The sequence below is a fragment of the Rhinolophus sinicus genome, linkage group LG15 (genome assembly GCF_036562045.2).
Source record: "Rhinolophus sinicus isolate RSC01 linkage group LG15, ASM3656204v1, whole genome shotgun sequence".
NCBI classification, from domain to species: domain Eukaryota; kingdom Metazoa; phylum Chordata; class Mammalia; order Chiroptera; family Rhinolophidae; genus Rhinolophus; species Rhinolophus sinicus.
In genome coordinates, this window is record NC_133764.1 from 44,428,996 (window position 1) to 44,452,627 (window position 23,632).

General features: G+C 44.6%; 1 protein-coding gene across 3 annotated transcripts in view; it reads left to right on the forward strand.

Moving 5' to 3' along the window:
• The window catches only part of ZNF652 (zinc finger protein 652), a 58,299-nt gene extending 49,159 nt beyond the window's left edge, over window positions 1-9,140 (forward strand). For all 3 annotated transcript variants that reach the window (XM_074320612.1, XM_074320613.1, XM_019740634.2), the window contains exon 6: window positions 883-9,140. In XM_074320612.1, coding sequence (XP_074176713.1) covers window positions 883-1,394 — 512 coding nt within the window. In that variant the 3' untranslated portion in view covers window positions 1,395-9,140. The remainder of the gene's footprint in view (window positions 1-882) is intronic.
• Window positions 9,141-23,632: the final 14,492 nt, after the last annotated feature.

The following is a 23,632-nucleotide window of genomic DNA, read 5'->3' on the forward strand; positions in this document are numbered from 1 at the left end:
CCTAGAACCCAAACCTGACTTCTCCCTAAGTGCCCTTAGAACTATAGGATTGTGTTTCCTTTTTGACTCACTGGGCCAGTGGTTCTCAACCAGGAGCAGTAGCCCCCTTCTCAACTCTCCCCGCACCCATGGACATTTGAAAATGGTATGAGGACATTTTTGTCATCAGAATCTCTTGGGGGCATTTATTAGGTTGGTGCAAAAGTAATTGCGGTTTAAAAGGTTAAAAAAATTGCAAAAACCGCAATCACCTTTGCACCAACGTAATAGTAGCCTGGCGCCAGGAATGCTGCGTGCTCTTCAAATGTGCCATGTAGTCCCACATAATAAAGAAATGCCAGTAGCACTCCCGTTGGGGGAAAAAAACTGCAGTGTGAAATTCACGCTGTAGGGTGAGTCTGGCCAGTATTTTCCAAGTCCGATACCAAAGAGTAAGCCCAGTGCTAAGGAGTATGTACGAGTGGACACGAGACTTAATTTGCTGCACAGGACATTGTCAGCAAAGTCGTACTTCTGGTTGGAATGTCATTGCTTACAGATTAACTTGCCTAAATTTAGAGGCAGAGATTCACCTGTGATGTCAGTGTCCTTGAGCACGGGAAAGCCTTGTGGACAGTCCTTCCCGTAGGACAGACGGGCAGGATCACTGCTACAGATGCCCTTTCTTTGTAACCAAGCCCAGGTGATAGGTTGTGTGTAAGTCGTGCTCGTGTCTGCTCTTATTTGTTAAGTCCTAACTTTGGGACACTCTTGCTTTGTTGCTTAGAACATAATACGCCATCAGGGAGAAGAGCGCTAATCTTTTTTCATATGAGGAAAAACAGGAGCACATAATTACCGCCTAGTGTGTTAAGCATGTTTTTCTGTCTGTGTTCATTTCAGGAGAGAAACCCTTTATCTGTGAAATCTGTGGCAAAAGCTTCACCAGCCGCCCCAACATGAAGAGGCACCGCAGAACTCACACAGGCGAGAAGCCCTATCCGTGTGACGTGTGTGGCCAGCGGTTCCGCTTCTCCAACATGCTTAAGGCCCACAAGGAGAAGTGCTTTCGGGTGACCAGCCCCGTGAACGTGCCCCCTGCTGTCCAGATCCCACTGACAACTTCCCCAGCCACCCCAGTTCCGTCTGTGGGGAACACACCCACAACCCCTGCCCCTCCCATCAACATGAATCCTGTAAACACTCTTCCCCCTCGACCCATCCCGCACCCCTTCTCACACCTGCACATCCACCCACACCCTCACCACCCTCACCATCTCCCCATCCCCCCAGTCCCTCACCTGCCCCCACCTCCAGCTCTCTTTAAGAGCGAGCCTTTAAACCACAGAGGCCAGGGGGAGGACACCTTCCTGCGGCACCTGGCGGAGAAGAACACTTCCGCACAGCCTCATTAACATCCGTCTCCTCGCGTGCGTTCTCCGCGAGTGCAGTGCCCACGTGTGAGTTTGCCGAGAGGAGTGGGGGAGCGTTTCTGTCACTGTCAGACTCTCCTCAGCCTCCGCCAAGAGCTTTGTCCATGTCTTGGTGAGTCAGCACATCCAAGGGGGTGAACAAGCCACCCACCTTAAGCTCACGGAGGGAACTGTCATCTAAACCAGGGGAACCACCAAACTAAAGCCCGATTTGCTTGCATTTTCTGGTGACTTTTATAAATTTCAGATACTCAGACTTGTGGAATTTTATAATTTCATATCAGCTGATGAGGTATGCTTGCTTTTATATCCTGGACTTCTCCTCAAAGAGGGGACAGACCTGGTTTCCTTTGTACTAATCGGGAAGGCTGTGAGATTAATCCAGAGCATTAATTGTACCACTGTGTATCGTAATTCTTTTCAGCTTTTGGTGCTGGCTACAGAGTTGAGCTAGCCATGTTTCACAGTATATCAAGCATTATAGAGAAAGATGGAAATTTTCTTCTTTGTGTAGCTCTCCTAACGCACCCTTTATTTTACTACAGAAATTATTTTAGAGTTTTTGTATAGACTTCTTTAGTAGTCTGTTTCTAAAATGAAATGTATTTCAATAAGCAGTGTAATTTTTTCAGTGTAGCTGGACCTATGTTGTAAAATAGAAAAAAATTTTTATAATCATCAAAATGTGATTCTTAAAGATGCATATAACTTCTATAGTTCAAAGTTATTCTTACATCCGTACAACTCAAAGGTGCTTCAGAGACTAGATGGATTTGAGAAGGTCTCCAGACCAGGTTACGGCAAAAATAAGGTTTTTTGCTTTCATAACTTGGCGTTAATTTCTTGTTAGTTTTTAAATCTTTGCTTAACACTCAAGTGTCTGTTGGGCTCACTGACATGTTCCTGTCCTCCATGTTTCATTCGGTTCAGTTAGTGCATTAAGTGGATGATTTGCAGAGTATTGGGCCTTTTCCGTAGAAGTCACCTGAAGCTGGCAGGTCTTGAACATCTGAGTAAAGCTGTTCACTGCTAAGAGGAGGAAGTAGTGGAGATGGTTTCATCCCAGTCACGTCCTTTCTCACTTCCCTGTGAACTGTGTTCATGTTCAACCTTTATGGGATGACAAATTGAAGTCTCATAATCCACTTCTCGTTTTGAGGTTGCTTTATTTTCCCAGAATTGTTATGAAAAGAGAAAACAGCACGCTAAAATCACAAATGTGATGTTGCTGATAGTGGCTGAGAAGTTTGGATGAGAACATAAATTGGTTCTGAGTTTTAAAATGTTTGTTGTATCACTGGAGAGATCCACAACTTTGAGCTAGGTATTCCAACACAGTTTGAATTGCAGTGAGGGAACGAAAACGCCTACATTTTGCTGCCCTGTCCTCTGCAAATAATTATGTGATAGCAGTGTTCCGAGGTGATAAGGACAGCAGCATCCGAATACCTTTAGGCAGGTGACTTTTTCAACTTTGGGAAACTTCAAAAGAGCACAATCCAGAGCTTATTATAGGAAAGGCTGACCAGAAGGGTTAACATGTATTTAACTGATCAAATCTATCTAGATGCAATTGTAGCTAAAAATTTTGTATTATTTTATCTCAGAGTTCCAAAGCTCAGTCTACTTTCTCTCTCTCCCCCTCCCTTGATTTTTCAGTCTTGAAATTTCTTCATTTTTCTTTCCTCGGGCTCTTAAATCATTGCCTGAATCAGAACCCTGGCTTTTATTTATTTTTATTTTTAATATTAAATGTGCAGACATACTTCAAGCACTTTTCTGGCTGATTAGCTCTGTAGTAGGAAAAAATGGAACTCTTTCCATTGAGGTTAAGTCCCTATTTTTGAAACATTGCATTCTCTACTAGCTTTTTGGTGTAACAGTTCCTTTTTTTTTTTTCCTTCTGATTATTGCCTTTGTCTTCTATAATGAGCGTAGAAAAATTTTGGAATGAGGCAGAAAAGTATCTCAAACACTTTTCTTCCTGTTTTCGGACATCATGTCTAAAGAATGTTATTTTAAATCTTTGTATACATTCTTTGAACACCCAGGTACCCATACTAATAAGGAAAGTTAATTCCTTGTTTATGGCTGTTGTATCTTTAATGTCTGCCTCCCGTTACTCCCACAGTCTCCTTTGCATTCCATGATAAGTTTGTGGATCTACACCTTTACGTAGCTGTAACTATCATTATTTCATTACCAAGCCTATAATATTAAAATGAATTTTTTTAAAAAGATGTAAATTGCAGCTTAATTAATTGGCTCTACCTTATTTTGTTCTAATTAAATTTACATTTAATTAGGTATTGGGCAGCAATTCTGAATTCTAGACTTGAGGCCATTGAATCAACCGTTTTATGAGGTGTACTATAATTATACACTGGAAAATTCAGGTAGTCATCTTTCATTTTTTTACTCAAGTGAATATAGCCATAAGAAAGTATCTGCTACATAGGAAAACCAGTATTAAGCAAATAATCACCACCACCCTTAACAGAAGCAAAAAAGGATTATTATTATTATTTTTTAAATCACCATTGTCACACAGTACAGTTCTAGTTAAATGTACTGTGGAACAATCTGGAACCTTCCCATTTTTTTCCTTATATAAGTATACCTTTCCTGACGGGATTTCTGGTCTTCAGGAAAATCTGCCAGAACATAATGGCTCCTCATCAGTGTCATATTACCTATGAATAATGAAATGCATTAAGAATATTCACAACTTGAATGCTTGTGGATGTAAGAACTGCGGGATTAAGCCTTAAACATGTGTGCTGCAGTTTTTAACGTGCTTGAGACTCAAACTCAGGGTTAAAAATTTGATTGGGAACCTTTACTAAGATAAAAGTGACATTGTGTGGTGTGTTCTGTCCCACATATAGTACAGCACCCCATGACTTCTTCAAAACTTACTACTTGCTATCTGTTTATTAAAAAAGAACTATGGTGGAGTTTGAGTTCTCAGACCTTATCTGTACTTAAATAAGTCTTTTAAAGACAGCAAGGGCCACAACTCAGCATTATACAGATATCAACTTGAGGCTGCTTCTCATTACTTAATTTTACTGTCTCCAAAGGCTTGTGTCATTGCTAGGGTTAAGACTTGAGGAAAATTCCCAGGGACTTTCTTGAGTTGATACTGCCTTTTTTTTTTTTTCTTTTCCTATTCTTTTCTCATGGATTTTTCATTCAAATATAAACTCTTAGCCTTAATGAAAGGCTGCTTGCTGCTTTCTCAAACTGAGTCAGATAAGCTCATAGTTAGATTTTTTAATTTGAATGAAGAAAATAACATGAACAGTTTAAAGGCCTGCGGCTTCATTTCCACATATATTTGTGATTTGATTCTTATTTTTAGCCGGCAGGGAGGTCACCACATAAAACTGGACAGTAGTTCAAAGAAACCTTTGCAAATCAGTTACGTATGCTTTTACAGTCTACCATGTACATGAACCATTCTAAATTAATGACTGAGCATGGCCAGTGCCATGGTTGTACCATCTTTTCAAAAGCTACATTTGTTGGAGGTACCTTTTCATTGTGGTTAGACGCTCCCTATAATTTGATTGTCCCTACTATACTAACTGAAGGCAAAATATCTCAGAGATGCTTGTAAACTTTGAATTTCCTACTTCTTGAAAAATTTTGCAGTTTTCATGTTTGTTGAATGGATATGTATGTTTCGTTTCATTTTGATTTCACAGGAAGTTTTAAATTTTGAGACGATCAAGCAAAAATAGGAATCCATTGCAGATGTATATATATTTACCCATCTTGCAGATCTCAGTTAGTAAAACACAGATGGTAGGTGGGGTTTTATTGTAAAAAAAAAAAAAAAAGAAAACTAAAGTTAGAGAAACGTTTTTGTTTGAGCTACTGTATAGACGAGACAGGTTTTATTACATTGCTGATCCACATGATCCACATTTCGATGCTGTTCTAGACTGATGGGAAGGATTGAATGAAAAGGGGTTACGTTACATTTAAGAGTTTTATCAGTTATGTACCATTATGAAAATCAACTCACCTGGAATTCTTCAAACTATAAAATTGAGCAAGTAAATATTGGGTTTTAATTTTCCTTTGCCTAAGCCAAGATAGGAAATTTCCCAAAAGATCATTTTTTCAGGAATGAGAGGTCATTAGCCATTAGAGATAGTGGCATTATGCAATAACAGCGCCCTAGCTAACCTGCTTCTGTCATCTGTAGCATTTATAATAGGTAACGATGACCTTCCAACCCTGGACACTACCTCGTTAAAGCAAACCAGAGATCCTCTCTACACTTTCTATGGAAGCCATAAAAGTTGCCATCAATATATCCACTTTCATAGTTCTATACTTTTATACTCTGTAGCCTTTTTATAGACTTTATGATCAGATCTTTTTGTCTTAGAGGATAGGTTTTGCAAGATTCAAAGGAAAATCAAACTCCTTGGTTGTCCCAACTTTGAAGCTTGACTTCAGTAAATTTGTTTAGAGAACCAGATAATGTACCATTTAACAAATTCTTCATTTAAGGTAAAACTATTTTGCAGAGTTGCCTATTTGGAAAACAAACTTGTCTTTCTTACTCCCTAAGTAGAAGCTATATTGTTGTAAGAAACTACTTACAAAGTGGATTTCTACCTTGTTACTCTTATTACTCGATAATACATGTATTGTCACAATGTTCCTGGAGTTGTTTTATTTTCATATGACAGATCTGTGAGTATACACCTCTCTCTAAGCCTCCATTATCTCACTGCAGCTTCAGTCTCTCTCACTCTGTTCCTGAGTGCCTTCAAAAAGCCAGCATCCTGAAACATTCTGTTCCTGGTCTGAATCCTACCTCTGATTGTTTCCTTCTCCGTGACTGTTGGAACTCACCCTGTTCCGATTGGTTTGGCTCAACAAAACAGCTCAAACCTTGGATGAGGATTCTGAACATATTTCTGTTCTGTTCCCTCATACAATGGTTAGGTTACATTTTTAACTTTTATTTATGTTTTATTCACTTATTGCATCTCTCATGATGAAAGATTTTATCCCTCTCTTACTCTTCATTTTCTTTTCTTTCACCAGAAACTAGATGTTCCTTTAAAATGAAGGTCATTGAGTATCTCGTTTGAGCCTCTTTTTCTCATCTTGGTCCTGAATGCCTCCCCTTTCTGATTAATGCTGCTGTGGCTGTGCCCTGTTCCTGTGTGCCCTCTCTCTTCCAGAAACATTCTGCAAGGTTGAACCCACAATTTCATTGTAGTCAAATAATTGAAAAGTGCTCTCTGGGTTTATCAAAAGTCCTTTATTGAATTTTGACCTGCCTCTGACATCCTTTTGTTTTTAAATTTCCAGATACTTTCTGTTCTACTTGTTCTCATATAATTAATTTTAAAAATATGATTGATAGATAATATATGAAGGATGTAATAAAAAGGGAGTTGCAGTGTGCTCTCCATGTGACGTGAGCACCTTATTAATAAAACATCTTTTAACAATTGGCTACTCTTTCATAGTCAGAACTGAAGTCTGGGCTGTGTACACGTCTCTTGTTCCCTTTCAGTTCTTCTCCAAAACTGAAAACTCTTTAAAATGAGGAAATTGGATTGAGTTGTGTTGGTTTTTTTTTTTCTTTTTTCTTTTTTTAAGTGAATGAAAGCTATTAGGTTGAGTATTTTGGCCTTAGTTAAAATCTTTCCTGTTGACGTAAAATGTCATGCCTCTTAAAGTTAATAATACTAATGCTCAGGTTTTCGAGACTTAACTAATAACCACATGAAGTGGGAGTCTAAGAAGGCAGCTGTTAATCGATTCTTCATCCTTTTTATCTGGCGATGGTGTGTTTTGGTGGGACAGTGCAAAAGTGTGAGAATTGGTTACGTTTGTTAATGAATAAATTCAAGACATTGGAGGGCTTCACTGGCTATTTGCAATGGGAAAACTAGTGACAAAATGCAAAAGGTAGGTCCCTACAGAAATAAGTAGCAAGTGTTCCTTGTTCTTTTAAATACTTTTTGCTTTCATTTGCCTTGATAGTTCCCTGTTACTGACCTAGAAGTCTGCCTCTTTTAGGTAGTAACTGGCGACCTAAAGTGACCCCTTTGAAACATGTGGCTTTTCTCTTCAGAGTCACAGGTAGTAACAAGTGGGAGCACCGTGCTGAGTTTACACTGGGAGGAGCCACATCCCAGAGACAGACTGTTGGCTTGTTTCCTGTCTTCTGTGATAAGAAATACTTGGTGCAAGTATCAAAGGGCCCTTGCTCCTGAGAGTGTCCCCTCTACTTTCTAGTTCCAGATTCCTTTTACTCTATTGGAGCTTCTCTGGTGAGATTGGGGACGGATAGGGTGTTACAGATTACTTGAAAATGATTTGGGGGACATGTAGGAAATGGGGATGGGGCAAGAAGGGGTAGAAGCTGGACTTTGCTGCAGAAGGAAATCTGATACTTGCATTGTTGGTTTTGATCAACCAAAGAGCCTGTCTCTGTACCGGGTGTGCCAAAGAATCAAGTAGTTTCTGAATATTCGGCTCTTCTGAACAAACACAGCTTCCTCCCCATCTTTTACAGGTGAAAGGGACCATGTGATCACAAGGACAGAGATGCCAACTCATACCCTGTAAAGGACTCGAAACTGTGTTTAATTGCATTTGAAAGTCAGTGGGAGATATCTTATTCTTTTAGAATCTCAAACCCTCCTAGAAATAAATGTCAGCTTGATTATTCAACTCATTAGGTTTTTCAAAAGAAAGAAAGAAACCGTGTCGCATCATTTTGGTGTTAACTTCTAAAGTTGTATCCCCGTAGATATGTGTGCAGCCTCTGAAAATCAGATGAGTCCATCTCAATCTTCTGGAAGTTGGAATATGCATTTTACTCATTTATTGATGTAGGCTCTGTTCTATTCCATCAGCAGTACTGGCTTTGTCCACAAGGGAGCGACAAAGTACTTTAGCTTCTTGATTCTAAGTCTTCTAAAGAAAGATCCCGCTTTTAAGTCTCTTATAGAATATCCTCTCTTGGCTCAATGCTTATTTGTAGATCTTGCCTTTTAAGACATTTTCCCTTATTACTAAGTCCAGTAGTTGCTCAGCCTTCATGATGCAACGTTTGATGTGTCAGTTATAGGTCCTTGTGGATCAGGCACCTTCATTATTCTTTTAAACTAATGGTGTCCTGAGACTGAAAGCCCGGACCTTCCCACCGGGGAATCCGCTGTGTGCTAAATACAGAGCAGGAAGGCCACCCTCCTTACTTCTCTTCCAAATCCTACCACCAGCGCAGGACATCACATCTCTGAGTAGGACAAGAGCAGTGGGGGTAACTCTGGAGTGTGAAGGAGGACGCGCTTCTCACTGCTCTGCTCCAGTGGAGGTCTGTTACACCGGAAGCAAATCCTGGGGTCAGGGAGGTCCCCTGCAGCAGCCAGTCCCCCTCCCAGTTAGAATTCAGTTTGTCACTTGTGTTAGGGCTCCCTCCTAACCCTCATCAGCTCTCTGACCATGAGTCTTGTTTGTGCTCCTTGCAGCATCACCTTCACAATAAGCAGGTCATCAACTAAAGGGAAACACCAGCCCGTAACCATTTTCCTGTAGAGCCAGGAGGCATTTGCACCTGGAATGGCCTTCCTAACAGATATCTGCCTGGCTCCTTTTCCCAGCCAAGTCTGACCCTGAGCAATACGGATAGATAGATGTGTCCACCTGTAACTCCAACACTTGACAAAAAAAAAAAAAAAGAAACTAAAGCTGTGAGTGGTTTAGGTAACAGGTGGCCAGGTGTAACTTGTTTGTTTTGTTTTTGTTTTCCCCAGTAGTACTGAAATCATTTGCACTTTTCCTCATTTCTTATAGAAAAGAATATCCAGTTTGCTTGCCAGGAATTGTTTAGTGTTAGGTTTACAAAGCTTGTTGTTGAATGTTGAACATTTGTCCAAAGGAGTTTGACAAAACAGAAGCTGCTTGGTCCCTGTTCTGCCTGCCAAGTCCTAAGGATTGAGGCCGTGTGGCTGGGGTACTTGTGTCAAGTCCAGAAGGGGGCAGTGTCCCTCTCCTACCTCTGCCAAGACGTGATTGAAGGTCAAATTGACTCATGTAGGGCAGGTACTTTTCATGCTGCAAAGAAGTTTAGAAGAGTCTTTCAGTTGGGGATGTGACAGGTAGGTAGGACAGGATCCCTTCGGATGGGAAAGATACTAGGGAGAGGAGAGCTGCCTGGCCCCAAGGAAGCGCAGTGAGGTAGAACAGCTCCCCTCCTGAATCTCCAAACTAGCCTCGCTTCCCTGAGTCATCTTTTTTCTAGCATCCTGTCAGATCCCTCAGTGTACTGATTTTCCCCCTTGTGTTAACTATACCAATATTATTTTTTTAGCAATTGAAATGCACTTTTTTATTTCAACTCAATCATGATTTTAAGTATAAAAAATTTATAGACTGTTAAAACTACTTTTTTGTGTATTTTTAACCACTTGATGTAGCATTGTCTATTTTATTCTTGTGAGACTCTGGTACAAAGTGTGCCACTTCATGATATTTCCAAGATGCTGGGCCTTTGGATGTGTACGGTAACCAACTTAATGCTAATGGTCAAAGTAAAAAAAAAAAAAAAAAGTAGTCATATCCGTTGTGTCTTTCTTCACTTCATTTCTTCCTCATTCTCTGTTGACAACATTCTGAGGTCTCCTTGCTCAATTACTTGCCTTTTTATCTGTAAAATGAACAAGCCGGATCTCCTATTAACAGTTGTCTCCGTCCTGCTAATAGGCTGCCCCGCCCACAAACCCTGCTGACCTCTTTATGAAGGAGAACGTGTTTTCAAGGCTGCTGGCCAAAGTGATTAGTTCTCTCTTTTTCTGGTGCTGCCTGGCTCCGTGCTGATTGGTTTTAGTAACACCACTCAGTCCGGCTGAGCAATAATCCGAACATATCCGAGAAAACAGTATTTGAAAAAAGCAGCATGATTGCATTCTGAACTGGTTTGAAGAAAAATAAGCACAGATGGAAACAGCTTACGAAGTACATTCAGTGAAAAGCGATGACCATAAAATGAGGCGTTTAGGATGAGCTTCCTCCTCCTGCCCAACCGCCATCTATTCCTCCGCCCGTTTGTTCATGGCACCAATGTTTATTGCCTGCCTACTGTGTGCTGGGCACTGAGCTAGCCCCTGGATTCAGCAGTGAACCAGACAGAGCCCTGCTGTCAGGAAGCACATGTTTCATGTTCCAGTGGGACAATGAACAAGTAATTATCTGATAAAATGTCAGGTGGCGAGACCCGCGTGAGGCTTTCCGGCAGAGCCATTATGGCAGCCAACCGGAAGACTGCTTGTTTTCCGTCACAAGCCTTTCGGGCTCAGGACCCGCCCCGTCTTGTTCTGTCTGATTCCAATGAAGGAGGTAAGCATATAGAAAGGAAATCTTACTGTTCAGGGTTCCCTTTGTTTAAAACCTCTCAGAACAGAATGAAGCTGCCCAAATCACAGAATTACCATTCTTACTCTCGATCATCCTGTAACTCTGACTCGACACTGATGTTAACACATTTTTTTTATTGATTAAAGTAGATACTCCTCCCACCTCAACATATCAGTAGCTTTTAAACTTTGACCATGACCCATAGTAAGATAGGTATTTTTCCATTATTCGGCTATCCGATATGCACACCTATGAGCTTATTTATATAAGTGAATTAAAGAGTCAAGAAAAATACCTTTGTGTGTGCTACACTTGATGTTTCCTATTCTTTTTTGAAATTTTTATTAAATTTATTGGGGTGCATTGGTTAACTAAATTATATCGGTTTCAAGTGTACAATTCTATAATACATCTGTGTATTGCATTGTGTGTTCACCCAAAGTCAAATCCCCTTCTGTCATCTCATATTTGACCCCCTTTATCCTTTACTATCCTATTTTTAAATTGCTGATCATGAACTTCCAAATTAATTTAAAGACCCGCTAAGAAGTCCTGCCTGCAGTTAGAGGAAACCTGTTCTAAAGCAGTGCATACGAGGTCTGAGAATTAAGTTCGCGAATTCATCTTAGAAAAGTGCTACCTACCTCATTGCTGAATATCACTATGGCCACCTTCGAAGTACTCCCCTTGGGAAGCTACGCACTGACGCCAGCACCTAGTCCGCCCTTCAAAGCAATTTTGGAACTCTTTTTCTGGAATGGCCATCAGAGCTGTCATCGTATTACCCTTGGTGTCCTGAATGTCATCAAAATGTCTTCCTTTTCAATATTTCCTTTATCTTTGGCGAAAGAAGGAAGTCACTGGGGGCCAGATCAGGTGAGTATGAAGGCTGTTCCAATACAGGTATTTGTTTACTGGCTAAAAACTCCCCTCACAGACAGTGCTGCGTGAGCTGGTGCATTGTCGTGATGCAAGAGCCATGAATTGTTGGCGAAAAGTTCAGGTTGTCTAACTTTTTCATGCAGCCTTTTCAGCACTTCCAAATAGTGAACTTGGTTAACTGTTTGTCCAGTTGGTACAAATTCATAATGAATAATCCCTCTGATGTCAAAAAAGGTTAGCAACATCGTTGCAACAAGTTCACGAACTTAATTGTCAAACCTCATACGTGTATTACTGAATTCCAACAGCAGCCTGAATTCCCTTTTGTATAGAATCAGGTTGTTTGAACTGGATCTTCCAACATCTGAAGTCTTATGTGTTTCTGTTGCTGACTGGGTCTGAGCTCTGCAGCCCTCGGCACAGACTAACCATTGCTGATTCCAACACCTTCAGTAGGGACAGTTCAAATCTCAGGCCCATTGCAGCCCTTTCTCATAGACCGGTAACCCACTGCCAGTACCAAAGTCATAATAAACTTCCTTCCCAAGATCTCCACTGTAAATGGTAATAATAATGACCCTGGATGAGTCAGACCTCTTTGTGTCCACACCCTTTTGCAGAACGCCCTTGCCCCTCCCCCCATGAGTTTCCAGTAAGAGGTTTGCCCTTCTCCATTCCCTAGAATCTGGGCTGGGCTTGTGGCTTCTCTGACCAAGAGAATGCGGCAGAAATGATGTGCAAGTTCTGGAGTCTAGGCCTCAAGATGTTGTGCAGCTTCTGCTTTATTCTCTTGGAACACGACTGCCGAGGGAAGAAGTTAAGGCTAGAGCACTGAAAGACCAGAGACTGCATGGAGAGGTCCCAGCTGTTCCTGCCAAGGCTCCCAACGTGGGGAAGGACATTTCAGGCCTTTCAGCTTAGCTGACACTCCAACTAGATGCGTGCTTAGGCGAGGAGCCCAGGTGACACCGGCGGAATAACTGCCCAGCCAACCCACAGAAGTGCTAGAAATAAATTACTGTATGAGCCACTAAGACTTAGTGTGGTTTGTTACACAGCAGTAGATGACTTGGAACAGCCCTCAGATTTACATCTCAGTTACTAGGAGCTTGTAACTGCACAGTCCTGTAGGCAAAAAGGTTAACTTTTTTGGTCATAAATGAATAATACTTTTAGCTGATTCATTTCTAGGTCCCTGCTACTCCTTTTTCCAATCCATACTTAGCAGCTATGAATTGGAAAGGAGGGAGGGTTTTCTCATGTCCGCAGCTGATCTCACCAGTAACAACCATTTCAGAATTCCCCTCCACCCAGTCTTCTAGCCTGCTTTTCTGCATTCCCAGCCTTATTCCTGAACTTTCCGAGTTAGGAAATGCCTGATTTTAGAGCCCTCTGACAGGTCCCTCAGTCCCTGCACCGAAAGCATAGTAGCACCCTATTTAGCTTCTATATTTTGCAACAATTTTGAGGCTTCCCAAGATGTTGAGGGAGACGGTATAATAAAGGAGTTAGAAACACAGCCTTGTTCACAGACAAAACTGGGCTCAATTTTCTCTCCTACACGGTAATTTGTGTGGCCATGAGCAAGTTATTTAACCACTCTGAGCCTGTTTCCACATCTGAAAAAGAGGATATTAATAGCAACTCCCTTAAGGTTATTGTGAGGATTAAAGAAAGCAATGCATGTTCCGATCGATGTGGTGACGTCGCGCTCTCCCGGGCCGGGCCTAAGCCGCGCCAGACGAAAATTAATAAATAAATAAATAAATAAATAAATAAATAAATAAACAAAGCAATGCAGGTAAAATGCTCAGCTCAGTCTTTGTCAGGGAGTATTTGTGACAGACAGCTCTAAGATGGCCCCAGTGATCTTTACCTCCTGTTACTCTCATCCTCTCCTCTCCTCTTCAGTTGGGCTGGATTCAGTGACTTGCTTGTACAGAAAAGAATATAACAGAAGTGATGTGACGTCACTACTAAGGCTCGTTACAAAAACACTTGGGCGTGGTCTCGCTCCACTCACCAGCTGCCACATCATGAAAACACTTAGGCAACCTGTGGAGAACATGACCGGGAACAGTCTGCCAGCAACCGTATGAGTGAACTTGGAAGGGGGCTCTGTAGCCCACTTCCAAGTGTGACTGTAGCCCACGCCCATAGCTTGATGACCTCATGAAAGACCCTGAACCAGAGACACTGTCTAAGCTGAGCTCAGATTCATGACCAACAGAAAACTATGGGATAATAAGTGTTTGTTGTTTTAAGCCACTAAGTTTGGAGATAAATTATTGTGCAGCAATAGACAGGCTCTTAGGAGATAGAAAAAACAGTAGTCGCAGGGGTTGCGGTGGTATGCCACCCAGATTCTCCCACTCAGGACTGAGGCCCTCACGTTCCCTGCTGCTTGTGTTTGTGCTAACAGCTCTCAGCTGTCTCTCTCCAGGAATTGCTCCCAGCTGAAGACAGCCACCTCCCCCAAAGTCACACTTCCTCCCCTCCCCAGGGGCGGCCCACATCCAATGACTGGTTGGTGCAGAGGTATAAAGACCCGGACCTATTGTCTCCAGGTGGAGCAATTTTGAAGAGCCACTCTTTCCCGAACCCCCTGTGAGGTCAGCTGAGGCCTTTGTTGTGAAAGCATCACAATTCAGCTCTGCCCATCCTGACTTCTGTCCAATCCTGCTACCTTGAAGTCTCTCCAGGTTGATTCTCAACACTCGAGACAGTTCCCAGGGAACCTGATCTCATACAGTTGGTGCCAGGACTGGTTCAGGGAAGCTGACTGTAAAATGGGATTTTGGACCCATGCTGGGCAGCTGGTAGTGAAGACTCCATCACTAGTTGTCGTGCGGGGAGGCCTGCAGGGTCTCTGGTCCCGCTCCCCACATAACGCAGGATATGGTGAGGCCAAAAAGGAACACCCACGGAGCCATAGGTAGGGGAGTCATACCACTACGGTCTCACTGGAGGCTGGGTTCACTGGACGTGCGACCTGCTGTCCGTTTTGTCTGCAACCCACCGACGACTCTCTCTCACTCTCCTCCACTCTCCTCGGCTCTCCTTCGTAGCCACAGCAGTTATATTAGTGGCTAATGGCTCAATGGCTACAGCTGACGGCCAACCAGCCCCAGCTGATGGCCATCTACTACCCGAGCCAGCACCCCTCCACGTGAGGCCGAGAGACTGTAAACTACTTTCTGGGGCTCTGCCCCCACACTAGTGATAGGTGGAACTGACAGCCTTCTGATGCTGAAGTGGGACAATTCTTCAAACTCAACTAGTGGTGAACCATAGAAGGGAAGGAACGGCAGGGAGGTGGTAATATCACAGGCCTTTGAGAGGTTGGGGAGGTACTAATTCTGAAGACATTGAATCTGAAGGCTTTTGGTGAATGCCTTTGCTACATTAAGGAAAGATGAAAGGCCAGACGTGTTCAATCACCAACTGAAGGCCAAGTGTGAAAGTCAGAGGGCTTGTGTTGTTTAGAGCCACTACATTTGTGATAGTCATTATGCAGCAATAGAAAACTAAAACAGATGTGAGTATCTAGAGGTGGGATGCCGTAACAAATACCTAAAAACGTGGGATTGCTTTGGAATTGGGCAGTGGGTGGAGGCTGGAAGAATTTTGAGGAGTATGATGAAAAAAGCCTAGGTTGCCTTGAACAGAACTTTGGTAGAAATACAATGTTCAAGATGCTGGTCAGAAATGAGGAAAATTATAGAAAGATCTTAAATTGCCTTAGAGAAAGCCTCAATCTCCATGAACAGACCATTAGTAGAAACCTGGACTTTAAGACACTTAATGGGCTCAGAAGGAAGTGAATATGTTATTGGAACTGAAGGAAGGGTAATTTTGTTATGTAGAGGTAGAAAGCTTAGCAGAATTGTGTCTGGCAGTTATGTGGAAAACAGAACTTACAAGCAATGAGCCCGGATATTTAGTCGAGACTTTCTAGGCAAAGCCTGGTTTCTGTTTGCTGCTTATGGTAAAATACAAGAGGAGAGAAAGAAATTAAGGGAAGAACTATTCAACAAAAAGCAACCAGGACTTGGTGATTTGGGAAATTCTCAGCCTATCCTGATTGCAAAAGATACTAAAACCCAGAAATGGCTGTCAGAACTGGCATAGAGGAAAGCCCGGGTGCGTGGCTGTTCAACCTTCAGCTGAAACTCCAGAAAGACCCAAAGACCAGTCAGTCACGAGATTCAAGGTTGTATTAGTTTGCTAGGTTCGCCACACTGAAGTACCACAAACTAAGTGGCTTAAACAACAAAAATGTATTGTCTCACAGTTCTTCAGGTTACAAAACCAAGGTCAAAGTGTCAGCAGGGTTGGTTTGGTTCCTTCTGAAGACTGAACATCTGCCTGTCTCAGGCCTGTGCCCCAGCTTCTGGTGGTTTGCTGGCAATCTTTGGCACTCCTTGGCTTGTAGAAGCATCAGCTGAATCTCTGCCTCCATCTTCACATGGTGTTCTCCCTGTGTGCATGTCTGTATCCAACTTTCTCCTTTTATAAGGACACCAGTCATATTGGATTGTGGGTTCGCCCTGTTTATGTTGACTTCATCTTAACTAATTACTTTTGCAACAACCCCATTTCCAAATAAGGCCACATTCTGAGACAGTAGGGGTTAGGATCTCACCATATGAATTGGGGCAAGGGACACAGTTTAACCCTTAGCAAGGGAATTCTTTAGATCTCCATCAAAATGAGGGCACCTCTAGGAAGCTGAGGGTATTTTCCCCTTAGCCTTCTCAGCAGAAGCTGAATTCTGAGGTATTATCCCAGAAAGACCCATGGGGAGAACCTTTTGCCGAATGGAGCGAATCCCTGTGCCCATGCAAAGTCCACAAGGTTCTTGAGAACTTCAGACCTGCAGAAACACTGTGAGCTTGGACTGGAAGAGACAAGAGTAGAAAATGAAAGAAGGCTTTGGGTCCCCCACATTTTACTGGCAGGAAGCCGGTTCACAAAACTCAGCTACAAGCGTCTTCCATGAGGGACCTGTGCGAGGAGCCTGGGGGTGAATGCAATATCCTGGACACAGCCAGGCTCTCTGGGCACAGCCAGGGTTTCTCAGGGCACCACCAGTGCTTCTGGGCACAGCCAGACTTCCTGGACTTCTTAGGGTACCACCTGTCTTCCCGGACACAGCCAGGGTTTCTCAGGGCACCACCAGTACTCCTGGGCACTGCCAGACTTCCTGGACTTCTTAGGGTACCACCTGTCTTCCCGGACACAGCCAGGGTTTCTCAGGGCACCACCAGTACTCCTGGGCACAGCCAGACTTCCTGGACTTCTTAGGGTACCACCTGTCTTCCCGGACACAGCCAGGGTTTCTCAGGGCACCACCAGTACTCCTGGGCACTGCCAGACTTCCTGGACTTCTTAGGGTACCACCTGTCTTCCCGGACACAGCCAGGGTTTCTCAGGGCACCACCAGTACTCCTGGGCACAGCCAGACTTCCTGGACTTCTTAGGGTACCACTAGTTTCCCTGGGCACAGCTAGGATTTCTCAGGGCACTGCCACTTTCTCTGGGAACAGCCACACTTCCTGGACACAGCCAGGGCTTCTCAGGGCACCACCACTCTCTGTGGGCACAGCCACACTTCCTGGACTCAGCCAGGGCTTCTCAGGGCACCGCCACTCTCTGTGGGCACAGCCACACTTCCTGGACACAGCCAGGGCTCTCAGGGCACCGCCACTCTCTCTGGGAACAGCCCGACTTCCTGGGCACAGCCAGGGTACCTTCAGGGCTCTACTACTCTCTCTGGGAACAGCCCGACTTCCTGGGCACAGCCAGGGTATCTTCAGGGCTCAGCCAAACTTCCTGGACTCAGCCAGGGCTCTACTCTCTCTGGGAACAGCCCGACTTCCTGGGCACAGCCAGGGTATCTTCAGGGCTCAGCCAGACTTCCTGGACTCAGCCAGGGCTCTCAGGGCACTGCCACTCTCTCTGTGCCTCTCAGGGTACCCTGCTGGAACAACAGCGACTCACAATCAAGGTGCTTACATATTCTCAATGGCGGCCAGTCAAGAAACAAAAGCAAATATCCCCCAGTTCCACTAACAACAATTCCCAAACAAACAGTCAAGCGGTCCATTAAATTAGGGATGGAAGGCAATTCCCCATAGTCCATAGTCATTCACCAGGGCTGTCCTGGGGGTGAGGGATGACCTTGACCTCACCCTCATCTCCCACGGAGGACTCAGCAAGCGTTACCTCCTGGGACTATAAGTCCTGCATCCGGGCTGCCTGAGCAGGAACTTCCCCGGCCCACAGGGCTGCAACGACCTTCGCTTTCTCCGGCCTGTGCTGGTTGGGGAACCGTCCACATCTTTCCACCTCTCCACGGGGCTCCATCTCTCCAGCAGCTGCATGGCTTTTCCTGTGCTGGTGGGAGAACCGTCCACGTCCTCCCACCCCTCCACGGGGGTCCAGCTCTCCGGCAGCTGCTCCTCCTGGTCTTCCTGAGACTGAGTGTTCATGCACACAAACTGCTCCACCGTCCTTTGGAGAGCTTTGGCCGGCACCGTATCCTGCCGACTACGCCATGTGTCGTGCAGGAGACCCTGCTCGCTGCGCCATTTGTCGTGCGGGGCGGCCTGCGGGGTCTCTGCTCCCGCTCCCCATACAAGAACGCAGGATATGGTGAGGCCAAAAAGGAACACCCACGGAGCCATAGGTAGGGGAGTCATACCACTTTATTCTCTCTGGCGGCACTATACTCTCACTGGAGGCTGGATACACACTGTCCGCAAACCGCCATCCACGCTTGCCAGCCCAGCCGCCGTCTTCTTGCTAGCCCCATTCTTTTTTCTCCTTCTCTTCCTTCCGTAGCCACAGCAGTTATATTGTGGCCAATGGCTCACTGGTTACAGCTGACGGTCAACTAGCCACAGCTGCTGGCCATGCAATCACAGTTGGCCATTTACTACCTGAGCCAGCACCTGTCTATGTGAGGCCGAGAGCCTGGAAACTTCCCTCTGGGGCTCCGCCCCCACACTGCTTATGGTAAAATACAAGAGGAGAGAAAGAAATTAAGGGAAGAACTATTCAACAAAAAGCAACCAGGACTTGGTGATTTGGGAAATTCTCAGCCTATCCTGATTGCAAAAGATACTAAAACCCAGAAATGGCTGTCAGAACTGGCATAGAGGAAAGCCCGGGTGCGTGGCTGTTCAACCTTCAGCTGAAACTCCAGAAAGACCCAAAGACCAGTCAGTCACGAGATTCAAGGTTGTATTAGTTTGCTAGGTTCGCCACACTGAAGTACCACAAACTAAGTGGCTTAAACAACAAAAATGTATTGTCTCACAGTTCTTCAGGTTACAAAACCAAGGTCAAAGTGTCAGCAGGGTTGGTTTGGTTCCTTCTGAAGACTGAACATCTGCCTGTCTCAGGCCTGTGCCCCAGCTTCTGGTGGTTTGCTGGCAATCTTTGGCACTCCTTGGCTTGTAGAAGCATCAGCTGAATCTCTGCCTCCATCTTCACATGGTGTTCTCCCTGTGTGCATGTCTGTATCCAACTTTCTCCTTTTATAAGGACACCAGTCATATTGGATTGTGGGTTCGCCCTGTTTATGTTGACTTCATCTTAACTAATTACTTTTGCAACAACCCCATTTCCAAATAAGGCCACATTCTGAGACAGTAGGGGTTAGGATCTCACCATATGAATTGGGGCAAGGGACACAGTTTAACCCTTAGCAAGGGAATTCTTTAGATCTCCATCAAAATGAGGGCACCTCTAGGAAGCTGAGGGTATTTTCCCCTTAGCCTTCTCAGCAGAAGCTGAATTCTGAGGTATTATCCCAGAAAGACCCATGGGGAGAACCTTTTGCCGAATGGAGCGAATCCCTGTGCCCATGCAAAGTCCACAAGGTTCTTGAGAACTTCAGACCTGCAGAAACACTGTGAGCTTGGACTGGAAGAGACAAGAGTAGAAAATGAAAGAAGGCTTTGGGTCCCCCACATTTTACTGGCAGGAAGCCGGTTCACAAAACTCAGCTACAAACATGTGCCATCATCTTTCATGAAAAAGGAAGAGTGAGTGACTCAGGGTGGATCTGACTGCCCAGAGGGTGGAGTCAAGAGGCATGAAGGGTTATTTCCAGGCCTGAAGCTTAATGGAGTTGCTCGACTGGATTTAAACACAGCTCTGGACTGGTGACCTTTCCTAAAATATAGTTGTTGAACCATAATATAATTGTTGTCCTATGCCTGTCCCACCATTGCATGTGGGGAGTGTTGGGGGCATAGAACTTATTTCTTCAGTGTCACGGGTCCGTAATTGGAGAGCAATGGTGTCCAGGAGCTGTACTTAAAGGGTTATACTCGGGACTCATCTGCACTTGACTTAAATGATGAAATTTTGGATTTTTGAGCTGATGATGTTTAGATGAGATTTTGGACTTTGGAATTGATGCCATAATATAGGATGAGAAGCTTGAGAACCGTGGAAAGAGGTGAATGTATTTTGCATTTGGGAGGGACATGAATCTTTGGAAGCCAGAGGGGAACTGCAGTAGGCAGAACTCTAAAAATAGCCCCTCAAGATGCCACACCCTAATCCCGGGAACTTGTTAATACCATGAGCTACTACTCCTATGGTTATGTTATGTTACCGTGTTTCCCCGAAAATAAGACCTAACCGGAAAATAAGCCCTAGCATGATTTTTCAGGATGACAGCCCCTGAAAATAAGTCCTAATGCATCTTTTGGAGCAAAAATTAATATAAGCCCTAGTCTTATTTTTGGGGAAACACGATATATGACACAGTTGACCCAGTTCAGCCTGCCCAGATGCCCTACCTACAGAATTGCTTTCAGGCATCTGTGATAGTTTGTTATGCCGCCACAGTAAAGTTATTGCCTTGGCAGCGTCTAGAGAGAAACTCTCACCTTCTGCACCCAGAATTTAAGAAAACTGAGGGTGAGGCCCATGACTAATGATAGAAGAGGCAGAGCTGGTAGAGTTCAATTCTCATCCACTGCAAGCCTTCTGTGACAAGGTCAGGGCCCTGCTTGGGAAATGGTGGGACCCTGAGATTTTTAATGGGGACGTCTGAGTCCATGAAATCCCAGAGCTCCCTGAACCCTCTGGGAGGAGTGAACATGTGATTCGTTCCTCCCTGTAAGATGCTGATGTTCCCCTCTTGCTTAAAGAGGGTGCAGAGGCCTCTGCCTTGCAATACTGCACCCCTCTCTGGATCTACCCCACCTCTCTCCTGGCCCCAGACCAATAACGAGGCTCAAGTCACAACACACGAGCCAGGGAAGTGCTAGCATTCCCAGGAAGAGAAGGACTCTGCCAGTTGTCAATTTTTGTCTCTTAGCGCCCACATATCCTTCATTGCCTGTTGGTGAGAATGGATCTGAGCCCCTCAAATAGTTCTCCTTTGCCAGCTGGCACAGCGTTAAGCTTTGTCACTAGCAGGCCATGGAGAAACTTCAGGAGAAAGGGGTTTTCCTTCCCAGGTCTGGGGTGCTACTCTTGGCAGCCTGCTGCAGCACAGGCAGCTTCTCCTTTGCCCAGTGTGTCGTGTGCAGCCGGCAGCAGCCAGCAGCCTTCTCCCGCAGTTTCATAGTGGACCGCCTCCAATGACACACCTCGTGCATGGCTTTCCCAGGCATCCTCAAGGACAGATTTTGGCGAGTTCTGCATTGCAGATTTCCAGAAGGTCCTAGCTGCTCAGCAGCACAGTGACTTTTCTGCCATCCAATGAGTCCTGACTGTCCTCTCAACGAGATCTGGGTGTCAGCCCCAAGGTGGCCTCTTCCCTGGGTGATCTGTCTCAGTATAGGGGTAGTGACCATTCCTTTTATCTACTATCCCTACACTCTTTTGAGTTCTTTTTGTTTTTTTATTAGCCAAGCCTTCATTACTCCAGGCCCCTGTTATACTTCATTTTTCTACATTTTAAACATTTCCTGTTCAAATTACTGTGTGGTTTCTGTCTCCTGACTGGATTCTGACCAGGTTCCATATCCTGAAGTCGCAGGACCTAATCAGCATGAACGGACAGAAGCCAGTATTATGGGACTGGCCCAAGGGTGTAGGGTGGTGTAAGGTTGGATAAGTGAGAGTTTATTAATATGGGAGCCTTCTGATAATGGCCTCTAACAAAGATCCCAGGAGCTGGTGCTAACATGCTGCCGGGATGGCTGTTGGAAGTTGGAAGAAAGCAATGGCCTACGCTAAGAGAAGCAGAAAGTGAAAACTGCTATAGAAGACAAGTAAGTAGAGGCTCAGAGAAGTGGGCATGCTAGAGTGGGTATACTAAGAAAAGCTGGAAAATTGAACAGCGAACCGTATCCTGCAGGACAGCCTGGAGAATACCCCCTTTTATCAAAGGGATAAGAAATATCTGGTGAGAGGGCCTCCATCGTCACTGAGAAGCTCCAAGTGCCTGTTCTCTGTAGGCCAGAGCCCACATTACACAACTACACTCCCCAGTAACAATGGGGATGATCGGATGCTTGCAGAATAGAGGCCAGTTTGGCCCCTGCAAAAGCCAGACAGAGACTAGGGGGTTAAAATGGACAACTGCAAACTCAGTAAGTAATAGCCCCACTGAAAGATGCTGTGTCAGATGTGGTATCTCTGCTAAAGCTGATGAACACAGGCTTGGGTACATAGTTTGTGGCCATTGATCTAGTGAATGCTTTCTTTCCCACCGCTATCAAGGAAAGTCAGAAAAAATTTACATTCACGTTAGATAGATTAAAGTTTACATATTGGTCTTATTCCCCCTACCTCCCACCTGTGTCATCTCTCCCATCCTCTGCTATAATACAGTCCAAAGGGACCGGACTTGGCTGGACATCCTGAAGAGCATGACACTGATCCACTACACTGATGACATTATATTAAGCAGACTAGATAGACGAGAAGTGGCAAGTATTTTGGAGGCTTTGCTAAGACGTGTATTCTAGAGGGTGGAAAATAAGCCTTAGGAAGATTTGAGGGCCTGCCCCATTGGTGAAATGTTTCGATGTCCAGTGATCTAGGGCATCCAAAATAAAGGACAAATCTTTGGAGTGGAGTACCAGATCCAGGCCATGCTGCAAACAGGCCTACCATCTGTACATAAGGGCCATACAAGTACAGCATTAGAGGGATTGGTGAAAAAATGATGTGGGATTTATGGCAAGTCCCAATAAGAGAATTATGTAGACACATAGGATCTGGAGCAGGTCCATGCCATTTGCATAAGATCATTATAAACCTTTTGCAAAACAGCTTCTGGAATGCCACTGGACCCTGATAGAAACAGAACACCTGACCATGGCCATCAGAGTTCATGCAGCTGGAACTGCCCATCTTGAGCTTGATTCTGTCAGACCCACCAATGCATAAGGTCAGGTAGCACTCTAAGATGCAAGGAATAGATCCAGGATTGAACTTGACAAATGAAGAGAGGACACAAGACGTACAAATAAGCTACACAAGCATGTGGCCCAGACTCCTATGTCATCCGCCACCATTACATCAGTGCCTCTCCTTTTTTTTTAACAGGATTTTATTGGGGAACAGTGTGTACTTCCAGGACTTTTTTCCAAGTCAAGTTGTTGTCCTTTCAATCTTAGTTGTGGAGGGTGCCGTTCAGCTTCAAGTTGTCCTTTCAGTCTTAGTTATGGAGGGTGCCATTCAGCTTCAAGTTGTTGTCCTTTCAATTTTAGTTGTGGAGGGCGCAGCTCAGCTCCAGGTCCAGTTGCCGTTGCTAGTTGCAGGGGGCACAGCCCACCATCCCTTGCGGGAGCCGAAACCAGCAACCTTGTGGTTGAGAGGACACGCTCCAACCAACTGAGCCATCTGGGAGCTCATTGGCAGCTCAGCTCAAGGTGCCGTGTTCAATCTTAGTTGCAGGGGGCGCTGCCCACCATCCCTTGTGGGACTCGAGGAATCGAACTGGCAACCTTGTGGTTGAG